We start from the raw sequence: 26,070 nt of genomic DNA, 5'->3' as shown, positions 1-26,070 counted from the left end.
GCAAATTAACTTTGCATAAAGGGTGTAGCTCAGCAGACAGCTGGGAAGAGCTATTGAGTTCCAACCCACTGAGTAGCCAATCTCAGAATTACATAGCAGTAGCATCAAATGATACCTGTTGGCTTCCCACACAGCTGGGTTCATTTCATTTAAAAAGAAAAACAAAAATCTCCATGAAATTTCATGTCCTAAAGCCCAAGAGCAGAAAACAGGCTCATTTGTAAATGCCTCTAACCTCCAGAGATTTTTTTTTAAATGAAGGTGAATCGTTTAGCATACTCAATTTCATCACTCGAAAAAATTTTCTTAATATTCTGTGGGCTTTTTCCACCTTCTGAATCAAGTTTAGTTGTTAATGGTAATTGAAAAGAAAAAAACCCTCTAATTTCATCCTAGAATCATCAAGTACTTTATAAATCAAAATGCTCCTCGAGGGCAGGTAATTCTAACGTACTGCCCTAAGAACTTAGTAAAGTGTTCTACATACAGTGAGCACTCAAATACTGTTGCTTGATTTTTAGGACAGATATATGCCCATTTTATGACTGAGTTTTAAGATGGATAACTATAAGACCATTTTTACAGGTAGAAAAATTAAGGCACAGACAAGAAAGCAAAAAAAAAAAAAAATCAAAGATTACAGTCTACAAAGGTAAATATGTACTTTTTCCTACCTCAGTTATTCATGCCTGATTTCCTCACTCATTCAATTGTTTAGGATAAGGCATTACAATTTTATTTTTAAGTGAGAAAAGGCATGTTTCTCTCCTTTGCTTCATCTACTTCGATTTTTTTTTAAAAAATTATAGTAACCTGAAATGTTCAACCTTAAAGAGCATTAAAGTTCAGAGTGAATAAAATGTACAGCAGGTTGGAGGGGGAAGATTTAGGGGAGCTGGGGAGGGAGAGGTGGACTGGGTGATGGATGGAAAGTGGAAGCACATTCTCAGCCTCCACTAAAGGATTTCATTTTATTATGTAAAAACCTGATCATCGAAAGGAGGATTGCTATGCAGAGTAAATGAAATCAACCTTCCTGAACATAGGGGAGGAGGAAGTAAGGGAAGAGGAGAGCCCAGACCTCTCAGTGGGGAGCAGAGCCTTTTCCATAAAGGGCGAAGTTCAGACTACTGATAGCAAAACTGAACTTTGGCCCTGATCTAGATTTGAATTGAATTTATTCACCCCAAGTTTACCAGCAGTAGCCTCTGATGAATTCAGTTTGCTGAGCTGGATTCTCGGTCACAGATGCACCATTAATCTTGTTGGAACAAAAGAGAGACTGATGAAACTACACAATCACAATCTCTTGATTTAATCCGAGTTTTGTATTTTAAAGAATGATGGCCGAGAGGATGAGCTCAGCGCACCAACAACCTCGCACACATGTTGGAAAGAACACCTGCCAGGCTGAACATAATAATAATAATGGCATTTATTAAGCACTTACTATGTGCAAAGCACTGTTCTAAGTGCTGGGGAGGTTACAAGGTGATCAGGTTGTCCCATGGGGGGCTCACAGTCTTCATCCCCATTTTACAGATGAGGTAACAGGCACAGAGAAGTTAAGTGACTTGCCCAAAGTCACACAGCTGACAATTGGCAGAGCTGGGATTTGAACCCATGACCTCCCAGAGATAGATTTCTCTAATAAAAGAGCTGTGGCATTTTCAGAGAAAAGCCCAGGCATTCAGAAGTCATTCACGGGAGATCTTCCTGGGTACTAAAAACTCAAGAATTCTGCCCTTAAAATTGTTTTCTGATGTCTCTATGTTACCAAAGAGTCGCCCCTTTACCACTTCACCGTATGCTGGGCCTTGTTTAATCTCTCATTAGAGGAGTTTTATTTCCATAACCCAGTATAGGGCAAAAAGATGACGAGTTTCCAGATTTCTTAATTTAGGGTCAAAGATCGGCAGTGACTGTGTCTGTTTATTGTTGTATTGTACTTCCCCAAGTGCTTAATACAGAACTCCGCACAAAGTGCTCAATAAATATGGATGAATGAATGAATTGCCCAGAAACACACTCATAGAAAATGGAGAAAAGAATAGGAAAGAATAGAACTAAGGTCTCCAGCCTGAGGCCACAGCACGACTTCATTGTGACTGGCTTGGGTTTGGTTTCATCCTGTCCCACCTCTCCCATCCCTCCACGGGAGCCTGTTTGAGTTGACTTCTTTAAGCCTACAGGTTTCAGTGCTGGAGAGCTTCCAGCCGTCCTCTCCAAAACACACAGAACAGTCTTTGTGTTCCCCAAAGGTGAGATCAACTTAGGGGGTCGGATGAAAGCTGCCCCACACTAGGTTCACTCATTCTTTGTTGTTGTTTTAAGACAAAAATGGCTCCAACTACTCCTAGTCTCATTGCCTAGACCTGAGGACATTTTAAAGGCTTATTTGTTTGCATATGTTGATGGATAAAAGGGGAGAAGCCAAATTTTTCCCTTATAGAAGTCCCCACACTAGACCCTAGCAAGGCAGATTTGGGTTGAGCATGCTTTCTGGACCAGGAAGATTCCTCCCCGTAGAAGAGATCATCATCATCAATCGTATTTATTGAGCGCTTACTATGGGCAGAGCACTGTACTAAGCGCTTGGGAAGTACAAATTGGCAACACATAGAGACAGTCCCTACCCAACAGTGGGCTCACAGTCTAAAAGGGGCAGACAGAGAACAAAACCAAACATACCAACAAAATAAAATAAATAGGATAGATATGTACAAGTAAAATAAATAGAGTAATAAATATGTTTTGTTTTTTTCTTTTTAGGACCGTCAGAGGTTGCAAGAAGAAACTGATCTCCTGCAGGAGGGGAGTACGCTACGCTTGAGCTCACGGAAGGCTTTAACAAGAGGTTGCAAGCTCCCTGGCATTGGCGGATGAAAAGCAGCCCCACTGCACCTGTTATTAATAATGTTTGTCATTACTACTGATGACAAACCTACCGACAGGGACCTCTGCCTCTTGAAAGTCCGGGTTCAGGGCTACGCTTATGTTTGGGCAGTAAGAACCACAACAGCCATGGCTATGCAGCCTAGAGGGCGAAGAAGCTGGGAGGAGAGGCTACTGCAGAAGCCAAGGACAGAGGCTCAAAACACCTCTACACACCCTCCCCACCAAAAGCCTACAGGGAACAATCGGCTCAGATATTCCTCCCCATCCTCCCTACTCCCTCCCTCTGCTCTACCCCCCTCTCTTCCCCACGGCACTGGTGTATATTTGTACATATTTATTACTGTATTTATTTTATTAATGATGTGTATATATCTATAATCCTATTTATAATAATAATAATAATTATTATTATTATTATAATGGCATTTATTAAGCGCTTACTATGTGCCAAGCACTGTTCTAAGCCCTGGGGAGGCTACAAGGTGATCAGGTTGTCCCACGGAGGGCTCACAGTCTTCATCCCCATTTTACTGATGAGGGAACTGAGGCCCAGAGAAGTGAAGTGACTTGCCCAAAGTCACACTGCTGACAATTGGCGGAGCCGGGATTTGAACCCATGACCTCTGACTCCAAAGCCCGGGCTCTTTCCACTGAGCCACGCTGCTTCTCTATTTTGATCCTATTGATGCCTGTCTACTTGTTCGGTTTTGTTGTCTGTCTCCCCCCCTCTAGACTGTGAGCCCATTGTTGGATTCATTCATTCAGTCATCTTGATTGAGTGCTTACTGTGTGCAGAACAATGTACTAAGCGCTTGGGAAGTACAAGTCGGCAACAGAGATGGTCCCCACCCAACAACGGGCTCACAGTCTAGAAGGGGGATACAGACAGCAAAACAAAACATGTGGACAGGTGTCAAGTCATGAGAATAAATAGAAATAAAGCTAGATGCACATCATTAACAAAATAAATAGAATAGTAAATACGTACACGTAAAATAGAGTAATAAATCTGTACAAATGTATATACAGGTGCTATGGGAAGGGGAAGGAGGTAGGGTGGTGGGGTGGGGAGCCTGTTGTTGGGTAGGGACCGTCTCTATATGTTGCCAATTTGTACTTCCCAAGCGCTTAGTACAGTGCTCTGCACACAGTAAGCTCTCAATAAATATGATTGAATGAATGAGGAGAGGGAAAAGGGGGCTCAGTCTGGGAATGCCTCCTGGAGGAGGTGAGCTCTCAGTAGTTGGATAGGGACCATCGCCATCTGTTGCCAAATTGTACTTTCCAAGCGCTTGGTCCAGTGCTCTGCACACAGTAAGCGCTCAATAAATACGATTGAATGAATAAATGAAGCACTCAATAAATAAGATTGAATGAATGAGTATTTGTAGTCTTTGGAGCAAGGAAAGACATGAGAAGCAGCCTGTCCTAGTGTCAACAGCCCGGGCTTGAGAGTCAGAGGACGTGGGTTCTAATTCCGGCCCCACCACCTGTCTGGTAGGTGACCTTGGGCAAGTCACTTCACTTCTCTGTGCCTCAGTGACCTCATGGGTAAAATGGGGATGCAGACCGAGATCCCTGTGTGGGACAACCTGATGACCTTGTATCTACCCCAGCGCTTGGAGCAGTGTTATTATTATTATTAAGATGGGCTAAGGGAATCTGTTGCCTAGAACTTTGGGGAGATGGAGTGGGGTGGGGGGATGGTTTGGGGAGGGGTGTGGGATGTGGGATAGAGAAGCAGCATGGCTCAGTGGAAAGATCCCGGGCTTTGGAGTTGGAGGTCATGGGTTCAAATGCCGACTTGGCCATTTTTCAGCTGTGTGACTTTGGGCAAGTCACTTCACTTCTCTGGGCCTCAGTTCCCTCATCTGTAAAATGGGGATTAAGACTGTGAGCCCCCTGTGGGACAACCTGATCACCTTGTAACCTCCCCAGCGCTTAGAACAGTGCCTTGCACATAGTAAGCGCTTAATAAATGCCATTATTATTATTATTATTATGTGTTGAGCACCCCGAGGAGAGTCTTCTCAGTAAGCCCTTAACAAATGCCATCATTATTATTCTCAATTCCCCTGCCTTCCCTGGAAAGCCAAGCGGGCTACTAGACTGTGAGCCCGTTGTCGGGTAGGGACTGTCTCTATCTGTTGCCGAATTGTCCTTCCAAGCGCTTAGGCCAGTGCTCTGCACCAGTAGTGTAGAGACCATCTCTATGTGTTGCCAACTTGACTCTCCAAGCTCTTAGTACAGTGCTCTGCACACAGTAAGCGCTCAGTAAATACAATTGAATGAATGAATGAATGAAGTGAGTGGGCAGCACCAGAAGATGTAAAGCCACTAATTCTGGGCCTCCAATGTCCCAACCGAGGACTCAAAGAGGAAGAATCAGTGAGATGCAAGGATGAGCCCCCTCCTTCCTCCCCCCCTCCCCATCCCCCCGCCCTACAGCACCTGTATATATGTTTGTACAGATTTATTACTCTATTTTACTTGGACATATTTACTATTCTATTTATTTTATTTTGTTAATATGTTTTGTTTCGTTGTCTGTCTCCCCCTCCTAGCCTGTGAGCCCGCTGTTGGGAAGGGACCGTCTCTAGATGTTGACAACTTGGACTTCCCAAGCGCTTAGTCCAGTGCTCTGCACACAGTAAGCGCTCAATAAATACAATTGAATGAAGGAATGAATGAATAACCACGACGGAACGAATGCTAATCCCCCGCGACCCCTGCATCGCCCTCCCTCCTCCCCACCTCAAACTCTGCAGAGACTTGAGAGCTTCCTGCTCGGTTCGGGAAGGGCCTGCAGCCTTCCCTCTCAGTCATTCATTCAATCAATCGTATTTATTGAGCGCTTACTATGTGCAGAGCACTGTCCTAAGCACTTGGGAAGTACAAATCGACAACAGAGACGGTCCCTACCCCACAATGGACTCACAGTCTAGAAGGGGGAAACTGACAACACAAAACAAGTAGACAGGTGTCAATACTATCAGAATAACCCACTGTTGGGTAGGGACTGTCTCTATGTGTTGCCATCTTGTACTTCCCAAGCGCTTAGTACAGTGCTCTGCACACAGTAAGTGCTCAATAAATATGATTGATTGATTGATTAATAGAATTATAGCTAGATACACATCATTCATTCAATCGTATTTATCAAGTGCTTACTATGTGCAGAGCACTGTCCTAAGCGCTTGGGAAGTACAAATCGGCAACAGTTAGATGGACTCACAGTCTACAAGGGGGAAACAGACAACACAAGTAGACAGGTGTCAATACTATCAGAATAAATAGAATTATAGCTAGGCACACATCATTCATTCATTCAATCGTATTTACTGAGCGCTTACTGTGTGCACAGCACTGACCTAAGCGTTTAGGAAGCACAAATCGGCAACAGATAGAGACGATCCCTACCCCAAAACGGGCTCACAGTCTAGAAGGGGGGGGGAGACAGACCACAAAACGAAAGTAGACAGGTGTCAATGCCATCAGAATAGATATTATTATAGCTAGATACACATCATTCAATCGCATTTATTTGAGCGTTTACTGTGAGTCCCCTGTGGGACACCCTGATCACCTTGTATCCTCCCCAGCGCTTAGAACAGTGCCTTGCACATAGTAAGCGCTTAATAAATGCCATTATTATTATTATTATGTGTCAAGCACCCCGAGGAGAGTCTTCTCAGTAAGCGCTAGAAGAGGGAGGTCAGAAAACAACAACACAAAACAAGTAGACAGGTATTAATACTATCAGAATAAATAGAACTATAGCTAGATGCACATCATTAATTCAATCGTATTTATTATTATTAATAATAATAATGGCATTTATTAAGCGCTTACTATGCACAAAGCACTGTTCTAAGCGCTGGGGGGGTTACAAGGGGATCAAGTTGTCCCACGTGGGGCTCACAGTCTCAATCCCCATTTTACAGATGAGGTAACTGAGGCACAGAGAAGTTAAATGCCTTGCCCAAAGTCACACAGCTGACAATTGGCAGAGCCGGGGTTTGAACCCATGACCTCTGACTCCAAAGCCCGGGCTCTTCTCCACTGAGCCAAGCTGCTTCTCTTTATTTATTTATTTTTGTTTATTGAGCGTTTACTGTGTGCACAGCACTGGACTAAGCGCTTGGGAGGTTCAAATCGGCAACACATAGAGACGGTCCTTACCCCACAACGGGCTTCCAGTCTAGAAGGGGGGAGACAGACCACAATACAAAGCAAGTAGACAGGTGCCAATACCATCAGAATAAATAGAATTATAGCTAGATACACTTCAATCGTATTTATTGAGCGCTTCCTGTGTGCAGAACACTGTACAAAGCGCTTGGAAAGTCCAAATCGGCACACAACGGGCTCCCAGTCTAGAAGGGGGAGGCAGACCACGAAACAAGTAGACAGGTGTCTATACCATCAAAATAAATAGAATTACAGCTAGATACAGCTGGGAGCCCGTTGTGGGGGAGGGACCATCTCAGAGAAGCAGTGTGGCTCAGTGGAAAGAGCCCGGGCTTTGGAATCAGAGGTGATGGGTTCAAATGGCGACTCCACCAATTGTCAGCTTGGTGACTTGGGGCAAGTCAGACTGAGTCCTTCCTCTCCCTCCCTACCTCCTTCCCCTCCCCACAGCACCTGTATATATGTTTGCACAGATTCATTACTCTATTCATTTTACTTGTACTATATGTTGCCATCTTGTACTTCCCAAGCACTTAGTACAGTGCTCTGCACACAGTAAGTGCTCAATAAATATGACTGATTGATTGATTGTACATATTTGTACAATTGTACAATTTGTACAATTGATTGTACATATTTACTATTTTATTTACTTTATTAATATGTTTTGTTGTCCGTCTCCCCCTTCTAGCCTGTGAGCCCGCTGTTGGGTAGGGACCGCCTCTCTATGTCGCCAGCTTGGACTTCCCAAGCGCTTAGTCCAGTGCTCGGCACACAGTAAGTGCTCAATAAATACGACTGAATGAATGGATGAAAAGTCACTTCACTGGGCCTCAGTGACCTCATCTGGAGAATGGGGATGATGATGGTATTTGTTAAGTGCTTACTATGTGCAAAGCACTGTTCTAAGCGCTGGGGCGATACAAGGTGATCAGGTTGCCCCACGGGGGGCTCACAGTCTTAATCCCCATTTTACAGATGAGGAAACTGAGGCCCAGAGAAGTTAAGTGGCTTGCCCAAAGTCACACAGCTGACAAGTGGCAGGGCAGGGATTTGAGCCCATGACCTCTGACTCCAAAGCCCGGGCTCTTTCCACTAAGCCACCCGGGGAACAACCTGATGACCTTGTATTCCCCCGCCCAGCGCTTGGCACATAGTAAGCGCTTAATAAATGCCACGTTATTATTATTATCTGTGGCCGACTTGGATAGCCCAAGCACTCAGGAAGGGCTGCATTCATTCATTCCATCGTATTTATTCATTCATTCATTCTATCGTATTTATTGAGCGCTTACTGTGTGCAGAGCACTGTACTAAGCTCTTGGGAAGTCCAAGTTGGCAACATCTAGAGACGGTCCCTACCCAACAGTGGGTTCACAGTCTAGAAGGGGGAGACAGAGAACAAAACAAAACATATTAACAAAATAAAATAAATAGAATATGTACAAGTAAAATAATCAATAGAGTAATAAATCCGTACAAACAGGTGCTGTGGGGAAGGGAAGGAGGTAAGGCGGGGGAGATGGAGAGGGGGAAGAGGGGGAGAGGAAGGAGGGGGCTCAGTCTGGGAAGGCCTCCTGGGGGAGGTAAAAAACATGGAACTGTCAGAAATGCATAAAGACGACCGAGCGAAGGAAAGACTGAATGAATCCGATGAAAGGGGAGGGTGGCTCTGCACACAGTCTACTGTGTACACTATGTGCAGAGCACTGTACTAAGCGCTTGGGAAGTCCAAGTTGGCAACATCTAGAGACGGTCCCTACCCAACAGTGGGCTCACAGTCTAGAAGGGGGAGCCGGAGAACAAAACATACTAACAAAATAAAATAAATAGAATATGTACAAGTAAAATCAATAGAGTAATAAATCCGTACGAACATATATACAAATATACAGGTGCTGTGGGGAAGGGAAGGAGGTAAGGCGGGGGGGGGATGGGGAGAGGAAGGAGGGGCCTCAGTCTGGGAAGGCCTCCTGGAGGAGGTAAAAAATGGAACTGTCAGACGTGCATAAAGACGAGCGAGCGAAGGAAGGACTGAATGAATCCGATGAAAGGGGAGGGTGGCTCTGTGAAGAGCACTGTACTAAGCGCTTGGGAAGTCCAAGTTGGCAACATCTAGAGACGGTCCCTACCCAACAATGGGCTCACAGTCTAGAAGGGGGAGACAGAGAACAAAACATACTAACAAAATAAAATAAATAGAAAATGTACAAGTAAAATCAACAGAGTAGTAAATCCGCACAACATATATACATATATACAGGTGCTATGGGGAAGGGAAGGAGGTAAGGCGGGGGGGGATGGGGAGAGGAAGGAGGGGCCTCAGTCTGGGAAGGCCTCCGGGAGGAGGTAAAAAATGGAACTGTCAGAAGTGCATAAAGACGACCGAGCGAAGGAAGGAGCGAATGAATCCGATGAAAGGGGAGGGTGGCTCTGCACACAGTCTACTATATGCAGAGCACTGTATTAAACGCTTGGGAAGTCCAAGTTGGCAACATCTAGAGACAGTCCCTACTCAACAATGGGCTCACAGTCTAGAAGGGGGAGACAGAGAACAAAACATACTAACAAAATAAAATAAATAGAATATGTACAAGTAAAATCAATAGAGTAATAAATCCGCACAAACATATATACATATGTACAGGTGCTGTGGGGAGGGGAAGGAGGTAAGGCGGTGGGGATGGAGAGAGGAAGGAGGGGCCTCCGTCTGGGAAGGCCTCCTGGAGGAGGTAAAAAATGGAACTGTCAGAAGTGCATAAAGACGACCGAGCGAAGGAAGGACTGAATGAATCCGATGAAAGGGGAGGGTGGCTCTGTGAAGAGCACTGTACTAAGCGCTTGGGAAGTCCAAGTTGGCAACATCTAGAGACGGTCCCCACTCAACAATGGGCTCACAGTCTAGAAGGGGGAGACAGAGAACAAAACATACTAACAAAATAAAATAAATAGAAAATGCACAAGTAAAAATCAATAGAGTAATAAATCCGCACAAACGTATATACATATATACAGGTGCTGTGGGGAAGGGAAGGAGGTAAGGCGGGGGGGATGGGGAAAGGAAGGAGGGGCCTCAGTCTGGGAAGGCCTCCTGGAGGAGGTAAAAAATGGAACTGTCAGAAGTGCATAAAGACGACCGAGCGAAGGAAGGACTGAATGAATCCGATGAAAGGGGAGGGTGGCTCTGCACACAGTCTACAGTGTGCAGAGCACTGGGCTAAGCGCTTGGGAAGTCCAAGTCGGCAACATCTAGAGACGGTCCCTACCCAACAGTGGGCTCACAGGCTAGAAGGCGGAGACAGACAACAAAACATATCAACAAAATAAAATAAATAGAATATGTACAAGTAAAATCAATAGAGTAATAAATCCGTACAAACATACATACAGATGCTGCGGGGAAGGGAAGGAGGTAAGGCGGTGGGGATGGGGAGAGGAAGGAGGGGCCTCAGTCTGGGAAGGCCTCCTGGAGGAGGTAAAAAATGGAACTGTCAGAAGTGCATAAAGACGACCGAGCGAAGGAAGGACTGAATGAATCCGATGAAAGGGGAGGGTGGCTCTGCACACAGTCTACAGTGTACAGAGCACTGTACTAAGCGCTTGGGAAGTCCAAGTTGGCAACATCTAGAGACGGTCCCTACCCAACAGTGGGCTCACAGGCTAGAAGGGGGAGCCAGAACAAAACGTATTAACAAAATAAAATAAATAGAATATGTACAAGTAAAATCAATAGAGTAATGAGTCCGTACAAACATATATACAGGTGCTGTGGGGAAGGGAAGGAGGTAAGGCGGGGGGGGGGGGGGGCGGGGGGGATGGGGAGAGGAAGGAGGAGCTAAAAAATGCAACTGTCAGACGTGCATAAAGACGAGGGAGCGAAGGAAGGACCGAATGAATCCGATGAAAGGGGAGGGTGGCTCTGCACGCAGTCTACTATATGCACAGCGCTGTATTAAACGCTTGGGAAGTCCAAGTTGGCAACATCTAGAGACGGTCCCTACCCAACAGTGGGCTCACAGTCTAGAAGGGGGAGACAGAGAACAAAACATACTAACAAAATAAAATAAATAGAATATGTACAACTAAAATCAATAGAGTAATGAGTCCGTACAAACATACATACAGGTGCTGTGGGGAAGGGAAGGAGGTAAGGCGGGGGGATGGGGAGAGGAAGGAGGGGCCTCAGTCTGGGAAGGCCTCCTGGAGGAGGTAAAAAATGGAACTGTCAGAAGTGCATAAAGACGACCGAGCGAAGGAAGGACTGAATGAATCCGATGAAAGGGGAGGGTGGCTCTGCACACAGTCTACAGTGTGCAGAGCACTGTACTAGGCGCTTGGGAAGTCCAAGTTGGCAACATCTAGAGACGGTCCCTACCCAACAGTGGGCTCACAGGCTAGAAGGGGGAGCCAGAACAAAACGTATTAACAAAATAAAATAAATAGAATATGTACAAGTAAAATCAATAGAGTAATGAGTCCGTACAAACATATATACAGGTGCTGCGGGGAAGGGAAGGAGGTAAGGCGGGGGGGATGGGGAGAGGAAGGAGGGGCCTCAGTCTGGGAAGGCCTCCTGGAGGAGGTAAAAAATGGAACTGTCAGAAGTGCATAAAGACGACCGAGCGAAGGAAGGACTGAATGAATCCGATGAAAGGGGAGGGTGGCTCTGCACACAGTCTACAGTGTGCAGAGCACTGTACTAGGCGCTTGGGGAGTCCAAGTCGGCAACATCTAGAGACGGTCCCTACCCAACAGTGGGCTCACAGGCTAGAAGGGGGAGCCAGAACAAAACGTATTAACAAAATAAAATAAATAGAATATGTACAAGTAAAATCAATAGAGTAATGAGTCCGTACAAACATATATACAGGTGCTGTGGGGAAGGGAAGGAGGTAAGGCGGGGGGGGGGGCGGGGGGATGGGGAGAGGAAGGAGGAGCTAAAAAATGCAACTGTCAGACGTGCATAAAGACGACCGAGCGAAGGAAGGACCGAATAAATCCGATGAAAGGGGAGGGTGGCTCTGCACACAGTCTACTATACGCACAGCGCTGTATTAAACGCTTGGGAAGTCCAAGTTGGCAACATCTAGAGACGGTCCCTACCCAACAGTGGGCTCACAGGCTAGAAGGGGGAGACAGAGAACAAAACATACTAACAAAATAAAATAAATAGAATATGTACAACTAAAATCAATAGAGTAATGAGTCCGTACAAACATACATACAGGTGCTGTGGGGAAGGGAAGGAGGTAAGGCGGGGGGGGCGGGGGGATGGGGAGAGGAAGGAGGAGCTAAAAAATGCAACTGTCAGACGTGCATAAAGACGAGCGAGCGAAGGAAGGACCGAATGAATCCGATGAAAGGGGAGGGTGGCTCTGCACACAGTCTACTATACGCACAGCGCTGTATTAAACGCTTGGGAAGTCCAAGTTGGCAACATCTAGAGACGGTCCCTACCCAACAGTGGGCTCACAGGCTAGATGGGGGGGAGCCAGAGAACAAAACACATTAACAAAATAAAATAAATAGAATGTGTACAAGTAAAATCAATAGAGTAATGAGTCCGTACAAACATATATACAGGTGCTGTGGGGAAGGGAAGGAGGTAAGGCGGGGGGGATGGGGAGAGGAAGGAGGAGGTAAAAAAATGCAGCTGTCAGACGTGCATAAAGACGAGGGAGCGAAGGCAGGACCGACTGAATGCGCTGCAAGGGGAGGGTGGCACTGACCGTCCGGGCCGGGCTCCAGCTGGGCGCTGACGGTGCCATCCTTGCGCAGGAGGACATCGGCCGTGGCCCGGATGCGGCCCAGGGAGGCCGGGTGGGCCCCCCGCCGCCGCCGCCGCAGGCCCCCGCAGCACTGGTAGCAGACGGCCCAGGCCTGCTCCTCGTTGATGGGCTGCTCGTAGGCGCTCAGTACCTGCTCCAGGGACAGCTCCCAGGGGGCCGCCTCCGGCCCCCCGCAGCCCCCGCCGGGCCTGGCCATGGCTTGCCCATTATGGCCTCCTCCAGGCCCGGGGCGTTTCCATAGCAACGGGCGGAGCCCGGGTGATGGGGGCAGGCCTGGCAAGGGCACCCGGGCCTACCCGGGGGGATGGAGGAGAAGGCCAAAAAAGCCAGCTCGCTGCCCCCGGGGCCGCATTTAAACTCACCGCCCCTCCCTCCCTCCCAGCCGTCGAGACGTCACGGATGGCCAGGCGAGGGAGGGGACGCTTTAAAGGCCCAGCAGCCGCTGCCAGGGCCACCCTCTCTCTCTCCATCTCCTTCCTCCTTTTGCTCGGTCGTTCATTCAATCGTATTTAGTGAGCGCTTACGGGGTGCAGAGCGCTGGACTAAGCGCTTGGGAAGTCCACGTGGCTCAGTGGAAAGAGCCCCGGCTTTGGAGGCAGAGGGCGTGGGTTCAAATCGCGGCTTTGGGCAAGTCGCTGAACTTCGCTGGGCCTCAGGTCCCTCATCTGGAAAATGGGGGTGGAGACTGTGAGCCCCCCGTGGGACAACCTGGTCACCTGGTAACCTCCCCAGCGCTTAGAACAGCGCTTTGCACATAGTAAGCGCTTAATAAACGCTATTATTATTACAAGTTGGCAACATATAGAGGCGGTCCCTACCCAACAGCGGGCTCACAGTCTAGAAGGGGAAGACAGACAACAGAACATTCATTTAATCATATTTATTAAGCGCTTACTGTGCGCAGAGCACTGGACTAAGCGCTTGGGAAGTGCAAGTTAGCAACATATAGAGACGGTCACTACCCAACAGCGGGCTCACAGTCTAGAACTGTGTGACTTTGGGCAAGTCACTTCATTCATTCATTCAATCGTATTTATTGAGTGCTTACTGTGTGCAGAGCACTGTATTAAGCGCTTGGGAAGTCCAAGTTGGCAACATATACAGACGGTCCCTACCCAACAACGGGCTCACAGTCTAGAAGGGGGAGACAGACAACGAAACAAAACATGTAAACCAAATAAAATAAATAGAATAAATATGTACAAGTAAAATAAATAGAGTAATAAATACGTACAAACATATATACAGGTGTCATCCCTCGGCCCAGAGCTCGGGCGGGTCAGGGACCGGCTGGCTGAGCTGTAAGCGCTTAGCTGATGATGGTGGCATTTATTAAGCGCTTACTATGTGCAAAGCACTGTTCTAAGCGTCGGGGAGGTTACAGGGTGATCAGCGGCTTTTTTTCGTTTTTATTGAGCGCTTACCGTGTGCAGAGCACTGTACTAAGCGCTTGGGAAGTACAAGTTGGCAACATCTAGAGACGGTCCCTACCCAACAGTGGGCTCACAGTCTAGAAGGTTGTCCCACTTGGGGCTCACGGGCTTCATCCCCGTTTTCCACATGAGGGAACTGAGTCCCATAATAAGCGCTCAACAAATACCATCATGATGATTATTATTATTCAGGTATGTAGGGGGCGGGAGGCTGCGAAGAAAGGGCAGAGAGAGACGGAATCACAGCCGGGAGGAGGGAGAGGGAAAGAGGGAGGAGGGAAGGGGAGACACAGAGAGAGAGAGAGATCAATCAATCGTATTTATTGAGCGCTTACTGTGTGCAGCGCACTGTACTAAGCGCTTGGGAAGTACAATCAATCAATCGTATTTATTGAGCGCTTACTGTGTGCAGAGCACTGTACTAAGATCGCGCCCCTCCGCCCAAATGCGAACAAAGAGAGCGGCCTAGAGCCAGCCTCCCAGAGGGAGACGCTCAAAACAAAGGCACACAGTCAGATTAACAGAATCACCAACCCCGGGCTCACAAGCACAGGCAGAAATTTTCACTAGCCCGAGCACACCTGCATCCATTCAATCGTATTTATTGAGCACTTACTGGGTGCAGAGCTCAGAAAGTACAGTTAGGCAACAGAGAGTGTCCCTACCCAACAACGGGCTCACAGTCTAGAAGGGGGAGACAGACAATAAAACAAGTAGACAGGTGTCAATATCATCAAAATAGAAAAATGTAATTATAGCTAGATACATCATTAACGAAATAAAGTAATAAATATGTAAAAATATACACAGGTGCTGTGGGGTGGGGAAGGGGGTAGGGCAGAGGGAGGGAGTGGGGGTGATGGGGAGGGAAGGGGAGCAGAGGAAAAAGGGGGGCTCAGTCTGGTAAGGCCTCCTGGAGGAGGTGAGCTCTCAGTAGGGCTGCTCATGCACATGGCAGGATGTAAAGGGGAAATCTCAAAAATGTGTAATGCTTAGGAAGAGAGGGGATGAGGAGCATCCTCTCTACTCCCCTTCCTTAAGAGTACAGATTTGGTATCAGTTAATCAATCAATAATAATAATGGCATTTGTTAAGCGCTTACTGTGTGCCAAGCACGGTTCTAAGCGCTGAGGTAGATACAGGGTTTTCAGGCTTTCCCACTTGGGGCTCACAGTCTTAACCCCCATTTTACAGATGAAGTAACTGAGGCACGGAGAAGTGAAGTGACTTGCCCAAAGTCACACAGCTGACAAGTGGCAGAGCTGGGATTCAAACCCACGACCTCTCACTCCCAAACTCTTTCCAGCAAGCCACGCTGCTTCTATCAAGCAAGTAATTGTATTTATTGAGTGCTTAGTCGATCATTCATTGAGTACTTACTATATGCAGAACACTGTACCAAGCGTTTGGGAGAATATGAGTCGGTTCCCTGCCCGTGACTAGCTTTAAGTCTACAGGGGTTTACTTCCACGAGCTTTCTATGTGCCAAACACTGTACTAAGCACATGGGAGAGTACTGTGCAGTAGAAGAGAGATTGCAGAGAGGGATTCCTCAGAAGGTGACCCATGAAGAGAATGAGAAAGAGAACTACTAGTCAAACTTTATTTCCACATTGAAAGACAGAAAGAGATCAACACTGACAGGGCGGAAAGTGAGTCTGAGTGAACCGGGTTCTAGTTCTGACTTCAGTTAGAGTAATAATAATACTTCTGGTATCTAACTCCTTCCCCTCCCCACAGTACCTGTATATATGTTTGTACAGACTTCTTACTCTATTTTACTTGTACATATTTACTATTCTATTTATTTTCTTAATGATGTGCATCTAGCTTTATTTCTATTTGTTCTGATGACTTGACACCTGTCCACATGTTTTGTTTTGTTGTCTGTCTCCCCCTTCTAAACTGTGAGCCCGTTGTTGGCTAGGTACCGTCTCTATATGTTGCCAACTTGGACTTCCCAAGCTCTTAGTACAGTGCTCTGCACACAGTAAGCGCTCAATAAATACGATTGAATGAATGAATGTTAAGCGCTTACGATGTGTCAGGCAAGCGCTGGGGTAGATATAAGCCAGTTGGGTTGGACATAGTCCCTGCTCCAAGTGGGGCTCACAGTCTCAATCCCCATTTTGTAGATGAGGTAACTGAGGCTCAGAAAAGTGAAGTGACTGGCCCAAGGTCACACAGCAGCACCTTCTGTCTCCCAGGCCCATGCTCTTTCCACTACGCCACGCCACTTCGCTGCTTCAGTACTAGCCCTCTGTGAAATGGACATAAAATACCCTTGGAGCAACGATCGATCTGCATGGAAAATAAGCCTGACCCAGTTCTCGATGAACAAATGTATATTGCCTGAGAGGAGCCCCACCTTCAGACATCTTTAGCCTTCTGAGCTATGTGGAGACTTGCCCACAGACAGGCAGACCCATTCAACCCTTATTAAAATCCTGCTGGGAGATCCTTTGCTGACTTGTTGGAGCTGTTTTTAAGGTATTTGTTAAGTGCTCTACTCTGTATCAGACACTGTTCTAAGCTAGGTACACATTCATTAGGTCAGACACAGCCCCTGTCCTGCATGGGGCTCACAGTCTAAGTAGGAGGGAGAACTGGTATTTAATCCCCATTTTGCAGTTGAGGAACTGAGACACAGAGAAGTTAAGTGACTCACCTCAGGTCACACAGCAAGCAATTGGCAGAGCTGGGATTAGAACCCAGGTCCTCTGACTCCTAGGCTCCTACTCTTTCCACTAAGCCATGCCGCTGCTTTGCAAGCTGAAAGGAGGAAAATGCACCTTGAAAAGACATGGCAGTAAAAGGGCAGGGCCCTCCAGTTCTGCCTCATCTACAGGACAACGACAGGGACCTATTTGGGGGAAAGAGTTGCCAAAGTTGCTCTTCTGGCATTAATAGTCCTTTCCTGATCTGGCATCTTCAAATAAAAATCCATCTCTAAACAGGAGGGAGTTTGGAAAGAGGGCTGGATACACATAGCAAGAGACAGATTCTTGGATTATTTATAATTAAATCGTTTCAATGTTCTTCAATTTTTTTAATGGTATCTGTTAAGCACTTACCATGTGCCAGGCACTATACTAAGTGCTGATCCATCCTTTCCTCTCCATCCAAACTGCTACCCTGCTCGTTCAAGCTCTCATCCTATCCTGTCTGGATTACTGTATCAGTCTCCTCTCCGATCTCCCATCCTCCTGTCTCTCCCCTCTTCAATCCGTTCTTCACGCCACTGCCCAGATTGTCTTTGTGCAGAAACGCTCTGGGCATGCTACTCCCCTCCTCAAAAATCTCCAGTGGCTACCAATCAACCAACGCATCAGGCAGAAACTCCTCACCCTGGGCTTCAAGGCTGTCCATCACCTCGCCCCTTCCTCCCTCACCTCCCTTCTCTCCTTCTCCAGCCCAGCCCTCACCCTCCGCTCCTCTGCTGCCTATCTCCTCACTGTGCCTCGCTCTCGCCTGTCCCGCCGTCGACCCCCGGCCCACGTCATCCCCCTGGCCTGGAATGCCCTCCCTCCGCACATCCACCAAGCTAGCTCTCTTTCTCCCTTCAAGGCCCTACTGAGAGCTCACCTCCTCCAGGAGGCCTTCCCAGACTGAGCCCCCTCTTTCCTCTCCCCCTCTTCCCCCCTCCATCCTCCCGCCTTACCTCCTTCCCTCCTTCCCTTCCCCACAGCACCTGTATATATGTATATATGTTTGTATGTATTTATTACTCTATTTTATTTGTACATATTTATTCTATTTTATTTTGTTAATATGTTTTGTTGTCTGTCTCCCCCTTCTAGACTGTGAGCCCACTGTTGGGTAGGGATCGTCTCTATATGTTGCCAACTTGTACTTCCCAAGTACTTAGTACAGTGCTCTGCACACAGTAAGCGCTTAATAAATACGATTGAATGAATGAATGAATACAAGCTAATCAGGTTGTAATGTACAGACTTTCTCAATTTCTTTATGCTATCCATTTCCTTTCTCTAAGAGAAAGAGAGAGGAAGTGACATGCTGAAAGTTACCTCCTAAGTAAATGGGAGAACAAATTCCCAATTATGACCTTCTTCAAGAACTTACTCCCATTCTGCTCCCTGGCAGTGAGTCCTATTCATACCCTACAAAAATACCAGAGATCTGTTATTCATTCAATCATATTTATTGAGCGCTTACTGTGTGCAGAGCACTGTACTAAGTGCTTGGAAAGTACAATTCGGCAACAGATAGAGACAATTCCTACCCAACAACGGGTTCACAGTCTAGAAGGGCGAGGCAGACAACAAAACAGGTAAGCAGGCATTAGTAGCATCAAAATAGATCAATAGAATAATAATAATTATTATTATAATGGCATTTGTTAAGCACTAAATGCAAAGCACTGTTCTAATGCTGGGGGGGTACAAGGTGATTAGGTTGTCCCACATGGTGCTCACAGTCTTAATCTCCGTTTTACAGAGAAGTTATTTGATTTGCCCAATGTCACACAGCTGACATGTGAGGGAGCAGGGATTAGAACCCATGACCTCTGACTCCCAAGCACGTGCTCTTTCCAGTGAGCCACACTATATGGGCTGGACTGGAGAGAAGGGAGGTGAGGTAGGAGGGGACGAGGTGATGGAGTGCCTTGAAGCTGAGAGTGAGGACTTTTTGCTTGATATACAAGCAATCACTCTCTCAACCTTCAAGGCCTTATGATATATATACACATCATTAATAAGAAGCCTGGTAGCTAAGATACAAAGCCCAGAAAAGGGGTTTGCAAAGGATGAAGAGGGCTTATTGTTCAGGAGAATTAAAGGATCCATACAATCCATGCAAAAGCACCGAATCTAAAGAGCTTAGGAATTGTATTTATGTGTAAGAGCCTTCAGGCACACCCTGGCAGTAGCAGTGTTTGCAGGAGGTTGGGCCACTGGCTAGACTGAGTCCAGACTCCTTTCAGATTCAGCAGGAATAACATCCCTTCGCTGGGAAACATCTCAAGTCAGATTTGCAAAGCCACATGTGAATCACTTCTCCTGCCACAGATGGCTTCGGCCACGCAGCTGCATCTGGGATGGAGCATAGAAGCTTGTAGAACAGCTGGGTTGGGAGCATCACACAGCTGCTTAAAGAACAGGAATGGAAAAAAAGGTTTGGACACTGCAGGGGGGGAATCTGAGAGGAAGAATGCATTTGTCCCAGTGCTTGGCACCTAGTAAACGCTTAACAAATGCCAGCATTATTATTATTTGTCCTAATTAGGCAGGGGCATCTTTCTTCTTTTGAAAAACACCTCCGGAACCTCAGTGGTGAAGGATTTTGAGATTTCAATTGATAGGACACATAGCAGTAGTTTAAGATTGACTAAAAGACATCTATTTGTTGATTCACATTGTCTGCCATCTCTGAATGTTCTTTAGAGGTCATTTGGGGAATAGAATCATTTTTCATGTCTCTATAGAGCTTCTTTCACCTAATGCCTCAGCGCGCTTTTCAGGGAATGTTCACCAAGCCTCAGGACCTGAGGATATTAATAATTAAAATGACCCTAGAGTCCCACCCTAAGAACTGATGACATGTTTTCCTAGTGATGAGGAGGAGCTTTAGAAAAATGAATCTTTTTAGTTTGCTGTTGCTGTATGAAATGAATCTTCTTTTCCTTAGGCTAACTCGTGTGTTCTGCTGTTTTCCTTGCACCTTTTCAAAACAGGAGCTGGATCAGAGAATAATAATAATAATGATGATGGTATCTGTTCAGCGCTTACTATGTGCCAATCAATCAATCAGTTGTATTTATTGAGCGCTTACTGTGTGCAGAGCACTGTACTAAGCACTTGGGAAGTACAAGCTGGCAACATATAGAGACAGTCCCTACCCAACAGTGGGCTCACAGTCTAGAAGGCGGAGACAGAGAACAAAACCAAACATACTAACAAAATAAAATAAATAGAATAGATAGGTACAAGTAAAATAAATAAATAAATAAATAGAGTAATAAATATGCACAAACATATATACATATATAACAGAGCCAAACACTGTTCTAAGAGCTGGGGTAGGTACAAGGTAATCAGGTTGCCCCATGTGGGGCTTACAGTCAATCCCCATTTTACAGATGAGGTAACTGAGGCACAGAGAAGTTAAGTGGCTTGCCCAAGGTCACAGCTGACAAGTGGCAGAGCCAGGATTAGAACCCAAGTCCTGTAACTACCAAGCCTGTGCTCTTGTCACTAAGCCACGCTGCTTCTCTAAGACCAGAGCAGGGAATCAGTTCATTTTGGCCTGGCGCAGCAGCTGGGAAGAAGCCAGGTGGCTAATATTATTATTTCCACCTTACAAAGTAGGAAACAAGAGAGTGACTTGTAAGTTTCTTCGCACAGTAAGCACTCAATAAATATGACTGACAATGAATGAATGAAAGTCACCCAGTGAAGTATGAGGATGATTTCAGAATTGAGGACTCCAGATTCTCCATCCAGGGCCACCCTGGCCCACTAGATTCTTGGAAAATGCCCAGGTAGATCAGTCTGGGTCTCTCTGGGCTGTATCTGATTCCGAGCGCCACTTTACTTGCTCGTAGCAAGCGAGAACATGCTTAGAGTCTGTTAGGAAAGCCGTGGATGGAAGTAGAGGAGCTCTCACTTCTCACATCCCTCCCCACCCCTCCAGTGTTCATGTTAGGATTTCTCAGGAACAATTCCTGAGCCAGTCCAGTCCTGTTCCCATCCATGATTTTATGACTTTGACAAGCCTCAGCTCTTTTGTCTGAACTCACCCAGTTTAGCAGGTGAGACTGCCAGGGATAGACATTCATTCATTCAGTCGTATTTATTGAGTTCTTACTATGTACAGAGCACTGTACTAAGCACTTGGGAGAGTTCAGTACAACAATATGCATATGCATTCCCTGCCCACAACGAGATTACAGTCTAGAGGAGGAGACAGACATTAACACAAAAATAAATGACAGATATGTACTTAAGTGCAGTGGGGCTGGGAGGGGGAATGAATAAAGGGAGCGAGGCAGAGCAAGGCAGAAGGGAGTGGGAGAAGAGAAAAGGAAGGCTTAGTCAGGGAAAGCCTCTTGGAGGAGATGGGCCTTCAATAAGACTTTGAAATGGGGGAAGAGTCATTGTCGGAGTTGAGGAGGGGGAGGGCATTCCAGGTCAGAGGCAGGATGTGGGCGAGGGGTCGGTGGCAGAGATAGATGAGAATGAGGCACAGTGAGAAGGTTAGCGTTTGAGGAGTGAAGTGTACTGGCTGGGTTATAGTAGGAGACTGTGAAGTGAGGTAGAAGGGAGATAGTTTCAGTAGTTTAGAATAAGTGATCAGATAGCTTTGAATACTTCAGCAGGTAGCTTAGAATAATTCTTGGACCTCACATCAAGGCAGAGTTCATTTTCACCTCCCATCCGCGGGCAGACTAATTTATACAAGCCATATGCCTTTCGTTAAAAATGGGTCATTGTTCTAAGATGGGGTAGGCTGAAGTTTCCTGAAAGTTACTCACTAGGGTAAGTTGATACAAACCCGCATTACATTGCCCAGGGTACAGATCAGATGCCTCTTATTGTTTATTGAGTAAAACAGTATCCTGGAAAAATGCTCTGGGGTTAGCATAACTTATAATGATCCTGGGAACAAGGGAAGAATTAGGACAGTAAAAAGATTTTAGACATTTGAGAATGTAGTGCTAAAACTTAGGATTCAGAGTTGACAGAGTTCCCAGCTTCAACTCATGGGTTGATTAGTTTTAAGCAATAAAGATTGGACCCTTTCTGGAGTTAGGAATATCACATGTAGGAATTCATCAAAAATGCTTTGGGTTAAAAGTCATTATTGTTACAGAAAACAATTTAACATTGTTATCTGCTCCTAAAATGATCTTTCCTTCTATATCAACCTCCCTGTAAATAGAGATTGTGGCACTGTTTTACTGAGAGAAATTCTGGAAATAGCCAATGCAGAGGGTTGTTCGTCCTTGTCAAAGACCTTAAAGGAGAGAAAATAATTCATAACTCTTGCATCATAGGCAGAAATTCACTCAGTTCCCACAGCCCGCTGTTGGGTAGGGATCGTCTCTATATGTTGCCAACTTGTACTTCCCAAGCACTTAGTACAGTGCTCTGCACACAGTAAGTGCTCAATAAATATGATTGAATGAATTAATTTTAAAAAAGCACTACTTTTAGGAATCAGCAACATGAGCAGACAGGGAGATGTGATTAAAAGAGGAAGCATTTCTCAATCATTTAATGGTATTCATCAAATGCTTACTTCATGCAGAGTTGGTAGACAGGTTCCCTCCCCATCACAAGTTTATAGTCCAGAGCGGGAGACAGACATTAATGCAACTAAATAAGTTATTTGTAGTAAGTAAATACGGTATGTATGTGATGGAAAGCTGTAGGTTGAACTGATGCCCCAGGTTGACTATTCTTGGAAGGCACAGATGAATCTGGAGACCAGACCAAAAATAATAACAATAATCATATTTCTTAAGTGCTTGCTATGTGCCAGGCACTGTTCTAAGCACTGGGACGGATACAAGCCAGTCAAGTTGGACACAGTCCCTATCCCCACATGGGGCTCACGGTCTCAATCCTCATTTTACAGCTGAGGTCCAGAGAATTGAAGTGACTTGCCCAAGGTCACACAGGAGACATATGGCAGATGGGGGATTAGAATCCATAACCTTCTGAGTCCCAGGTCCATGCTTTATCCACTATGCATACTGCTTCACTAATTGACTTTATATTACTGGATATCACTGAGGCAATTGGGGAGTTGCTCACGGACCAGGTGTTGAGTTCAAGGCTTGAGTGAGATCATGGTTAAATGAGCTAATTCAGAGTGTGGGGCTCTTGGGTTCCAAGTCAGGGTGAAAGGCATGGGCCCAGAATAAGCTGCCTGGCAGCGATCTACGATAAGATTAAGGGCAACAGCTCTGGGTGGAAAGGGGGTTCAGGTGTAAAGCTAAGTACTTAAGGAAAGCAAAATGGGTTCAGGTTGCTTTTGGCATCAATTGGATGACTATTGCTAGGAAACAGCAGTTTGTGGGGAGCCTCGTATATTTCCTCTACACATAGCATGTAGTAAATGGAACATGATAGTTACGGCTACTTGCCAAAATAGAGGAGTAAGTTACATCTTATTGAAGTCCTTTTCATTCATAGAAAACAAGTCAGGTTCTCTCCAGGGACTCTGCATTCAATTGAGTGCCTGGGCCTTGAGTTATCCTATCAGAAAATCCTCTGAATGCTACCTTTCTGGAAGCTGTGCGTTACTGCTCCCAGGTGTTGGGGAGGGCTGGGAGTTAAGGATCTGAGACGAAAGCCAGATCTGATCCTCAAAAATACCAGGGGGTGTTGCTTTGTTTTTGAAGTTTTCATTCATTCATTCAATTGTATTTATTGAGCGCTTACTTTGTGCAAAGCACTGTAATAAGCATTTGGGAGAGTATAATATAACACCAAACGGCCACATTCCCTGCCCAAAAAGAGCTTACAATCTATAAATTTGAGGATAAGAACAGACGAAATGGAAGAGTAGTTAATCATAAGAGTCGTGCCTAGGCCAAGCACAGTAAGAGTTTGGAAAGGGGCCTGGGGTAAATTTTAGAAAAAGGGTCATGAGAAGCAGTGTGGTCTAGTAGAGGTGCACAGGCCTGGGAATCTGAGGACCTGGGTCCTAATTCCACATATACCAATTGCTTACCGTGTGATTTTGGGCGAGTCACTTAGCTTTCCTGCCCCTCAGTTCTCCCTCCTATTTAAACTGTGAGCCCCATGTGGGACAGGGATTGTGTCCAACTTAATTCACTTGTATCTACCCCAGTGCTTAGAGCAGTGTTTGACACAAAGTGAGGGCTTAATGAATATCATAAAAACAGGCATTTGGGGAATGTGCAATACAGGACAGACATTCCCATCCGCAGTTACTTAAGCGATCCAGCCAGGGTAACGGAGGCAAAAAGTGAAGGAGAGATACCCATGCCAGAAAGTTGGGTGAGAAAGGAGAAATAGACCTACCAATTAATCCATCAATCAATGGTATTTATTGAGAGCTTACAATGCGCAGAGCGCTGTACTGGGTTCTTGGGAAAGTAAAATACAACAGAATTAGCAGATACATTCCTTGCCCATAACAAGATTTCAGTCTAGAGGACCTATGGCTGTGAAGAACCAGGTCTGAGCAAAGGAAAAGGATTTTGGGACCAATTCTAGCTGATTTAATCCTGGGGAATGTGAGTCTCAAGTCTCGCTTCTTCTGTCCCACTTGCAGATTTTCCCTTCCATTCAGGTTCATGGCGGGTAGCTTTTCGCTTGCCCCCAGCTGTCTAGCTGCTCAGCTTTTGGGAAAGGGCCAAAGCGGCTTCCATTCACTTCAAGTAGCACATATGAGAGTTGGCAAGCCTGCCCTAGAACCATTATCTGGACGCCCTTGCTGACTCTGCTACATTCCTTCTCTGGGGTAATGCACTGATGCCATGGAACTGAAAAACAATAGTTCTTCCTATACGCTCTATGTGTTCCAAAGTGGAATGACTGTGCCTTCTTGCCGTAGCAGACAATGTCCAGGCATTTTGATATAATCAAATTCCAAACTCCACATTTTCCCCCTCTTTAGTGCATTTAATGCAATCATTTTGGGAATAGACATGGCTCAGCTTTTTGACTTGTTTAGCTCTAGCTGGGGTGAGTGGGAGACTTGGGAGCAAACATGGCTAAAAGATTACAGTAACCGGCCGGCTCTCCTTTTCATCCCATCTTCCTTTCCTGTTCCGTTGGGATCCATTTGTCCTTTCACAGACTGCTGCATTTAGCCGCAACTTCCTCACCCTCCAGGACTGTGGGATAAAGCACCTTTTAAAGTACAGTACGTGTTTGTCAAGTGGAAGAAAGTCCACCCACTTAATTCCAGAATCAGACTCTTTCGGAGAGTGCTACATCACTTAGGAAATGTTGTTCAGAGGAGCACAGGTGTTGATTAGGTGAGATCTTGACAAAAGGCATTTCAAAATGCTCCGGCACTTCAGTGGGAAGACCTGGCAGACACAGTCTCCAGCGGTGTGGTGTTATAGAAGATGATTTATAGTTGGAATAGTCTTTAGCTAAGCCAGTTCCTCTCATCTGATAACCATTTGAGGAGTGAAGGATCGTTTACTTTTAGACATGTCCTCTTTGTTCACTTCAGACTGGCTGTAGGATCTGGATTAGCCTCTAAAATAAGTGTCAGATTTGGCCCCCAAAACAATGCCCAGTACTTCTTTCTGAAAATGCCGAAGCGTCAAAAAAGCCCCACCAAAACACACAAATTTCACTTTCTGCAAAATAATAATAATGGCATTTGTTATGCGATTGCCAGGTGAAAAGCACTGGGGTAGATACAAGATAATTGAGTTGGACTCAGTCCCTGTCCTACATGGGGCTCACCATCTAAGTAGGAGGGAGAACATGGATTCGATCCCACTTTTACTACTGGGGAAACTGAGGCACAGAGAAGTTAAGTGACTTGCCCAAAGTTACACAGCAGGTAAGTGGCAGAAGCAGGATTTGAACCCAGGTCCTCTGAATCCCTAGTCCATACTGTTTCCATTAGGCTACGCTGCTTCCCACAGAACTGGGTCCTAATTCCAGCTCTGCCACTTGTCTGTTGTGTGACCTTGGGCGAGTCACTTAACTTCTGTGTTTCAGTCACCTCATCGGTAAAATGGGGATTAAGACATGAGCCCCACGAGGGACATGGACTGTGTGCAACCTGATTAGCTTATA

The 26,070-nt window shown here is 45.9% G+C and overlaps 1 protein-coding gene across 3 annotated transcripts in view; it reads right to left on the bottom strand.

Annotated features, from left to right (window-relative positions):
- SPIRE2 (spire type actin nucleation factor 2) overlaps positions 1-13,186 on the bottom strand; it is a 57,430-nt gene extending 44,244 nt beyond the window's left edge. For all 3 annotated transcript variants that reach the window (XM_038753804.1, XM_038753805.1, XM_038753806.1), the window contains exon 1: positions 12,819-13,186. In XM_038753804.1, the coding sequence (XP_038609732.1) occupies positions 12,819-13,074 (256 nt within the window). In that variant the 5' untranslated portion in view covers positions 13,075-13,186. The remainder of the gene's footprint in view (positions 1-12,818) is intronic.
- Between the last annotated feature and the right edge of the window lie 12,884 nt (positions 13,187-26,070).

The sequence above is a fragment of the Tachyglossus aculeatus genome, chromosome 11 (genome assembly GCF_015852505.1).
Source record: "Tachyglossus aculeatus isolate mTacAcu1 chromosome 11, mTacAcu1.pri, whole genome shotgun sequence".
NCBI lineage: Eukaryota > Metazoa > Chordata > Mammalia > Monotremata > Tachyglossidae > Tachyglossus > Tachyglossus aculeatus.
Note: the sequence above shows the minus strand (reverse complement) of the source record. Positions and strands in the feature narration are given on the sequence as shown.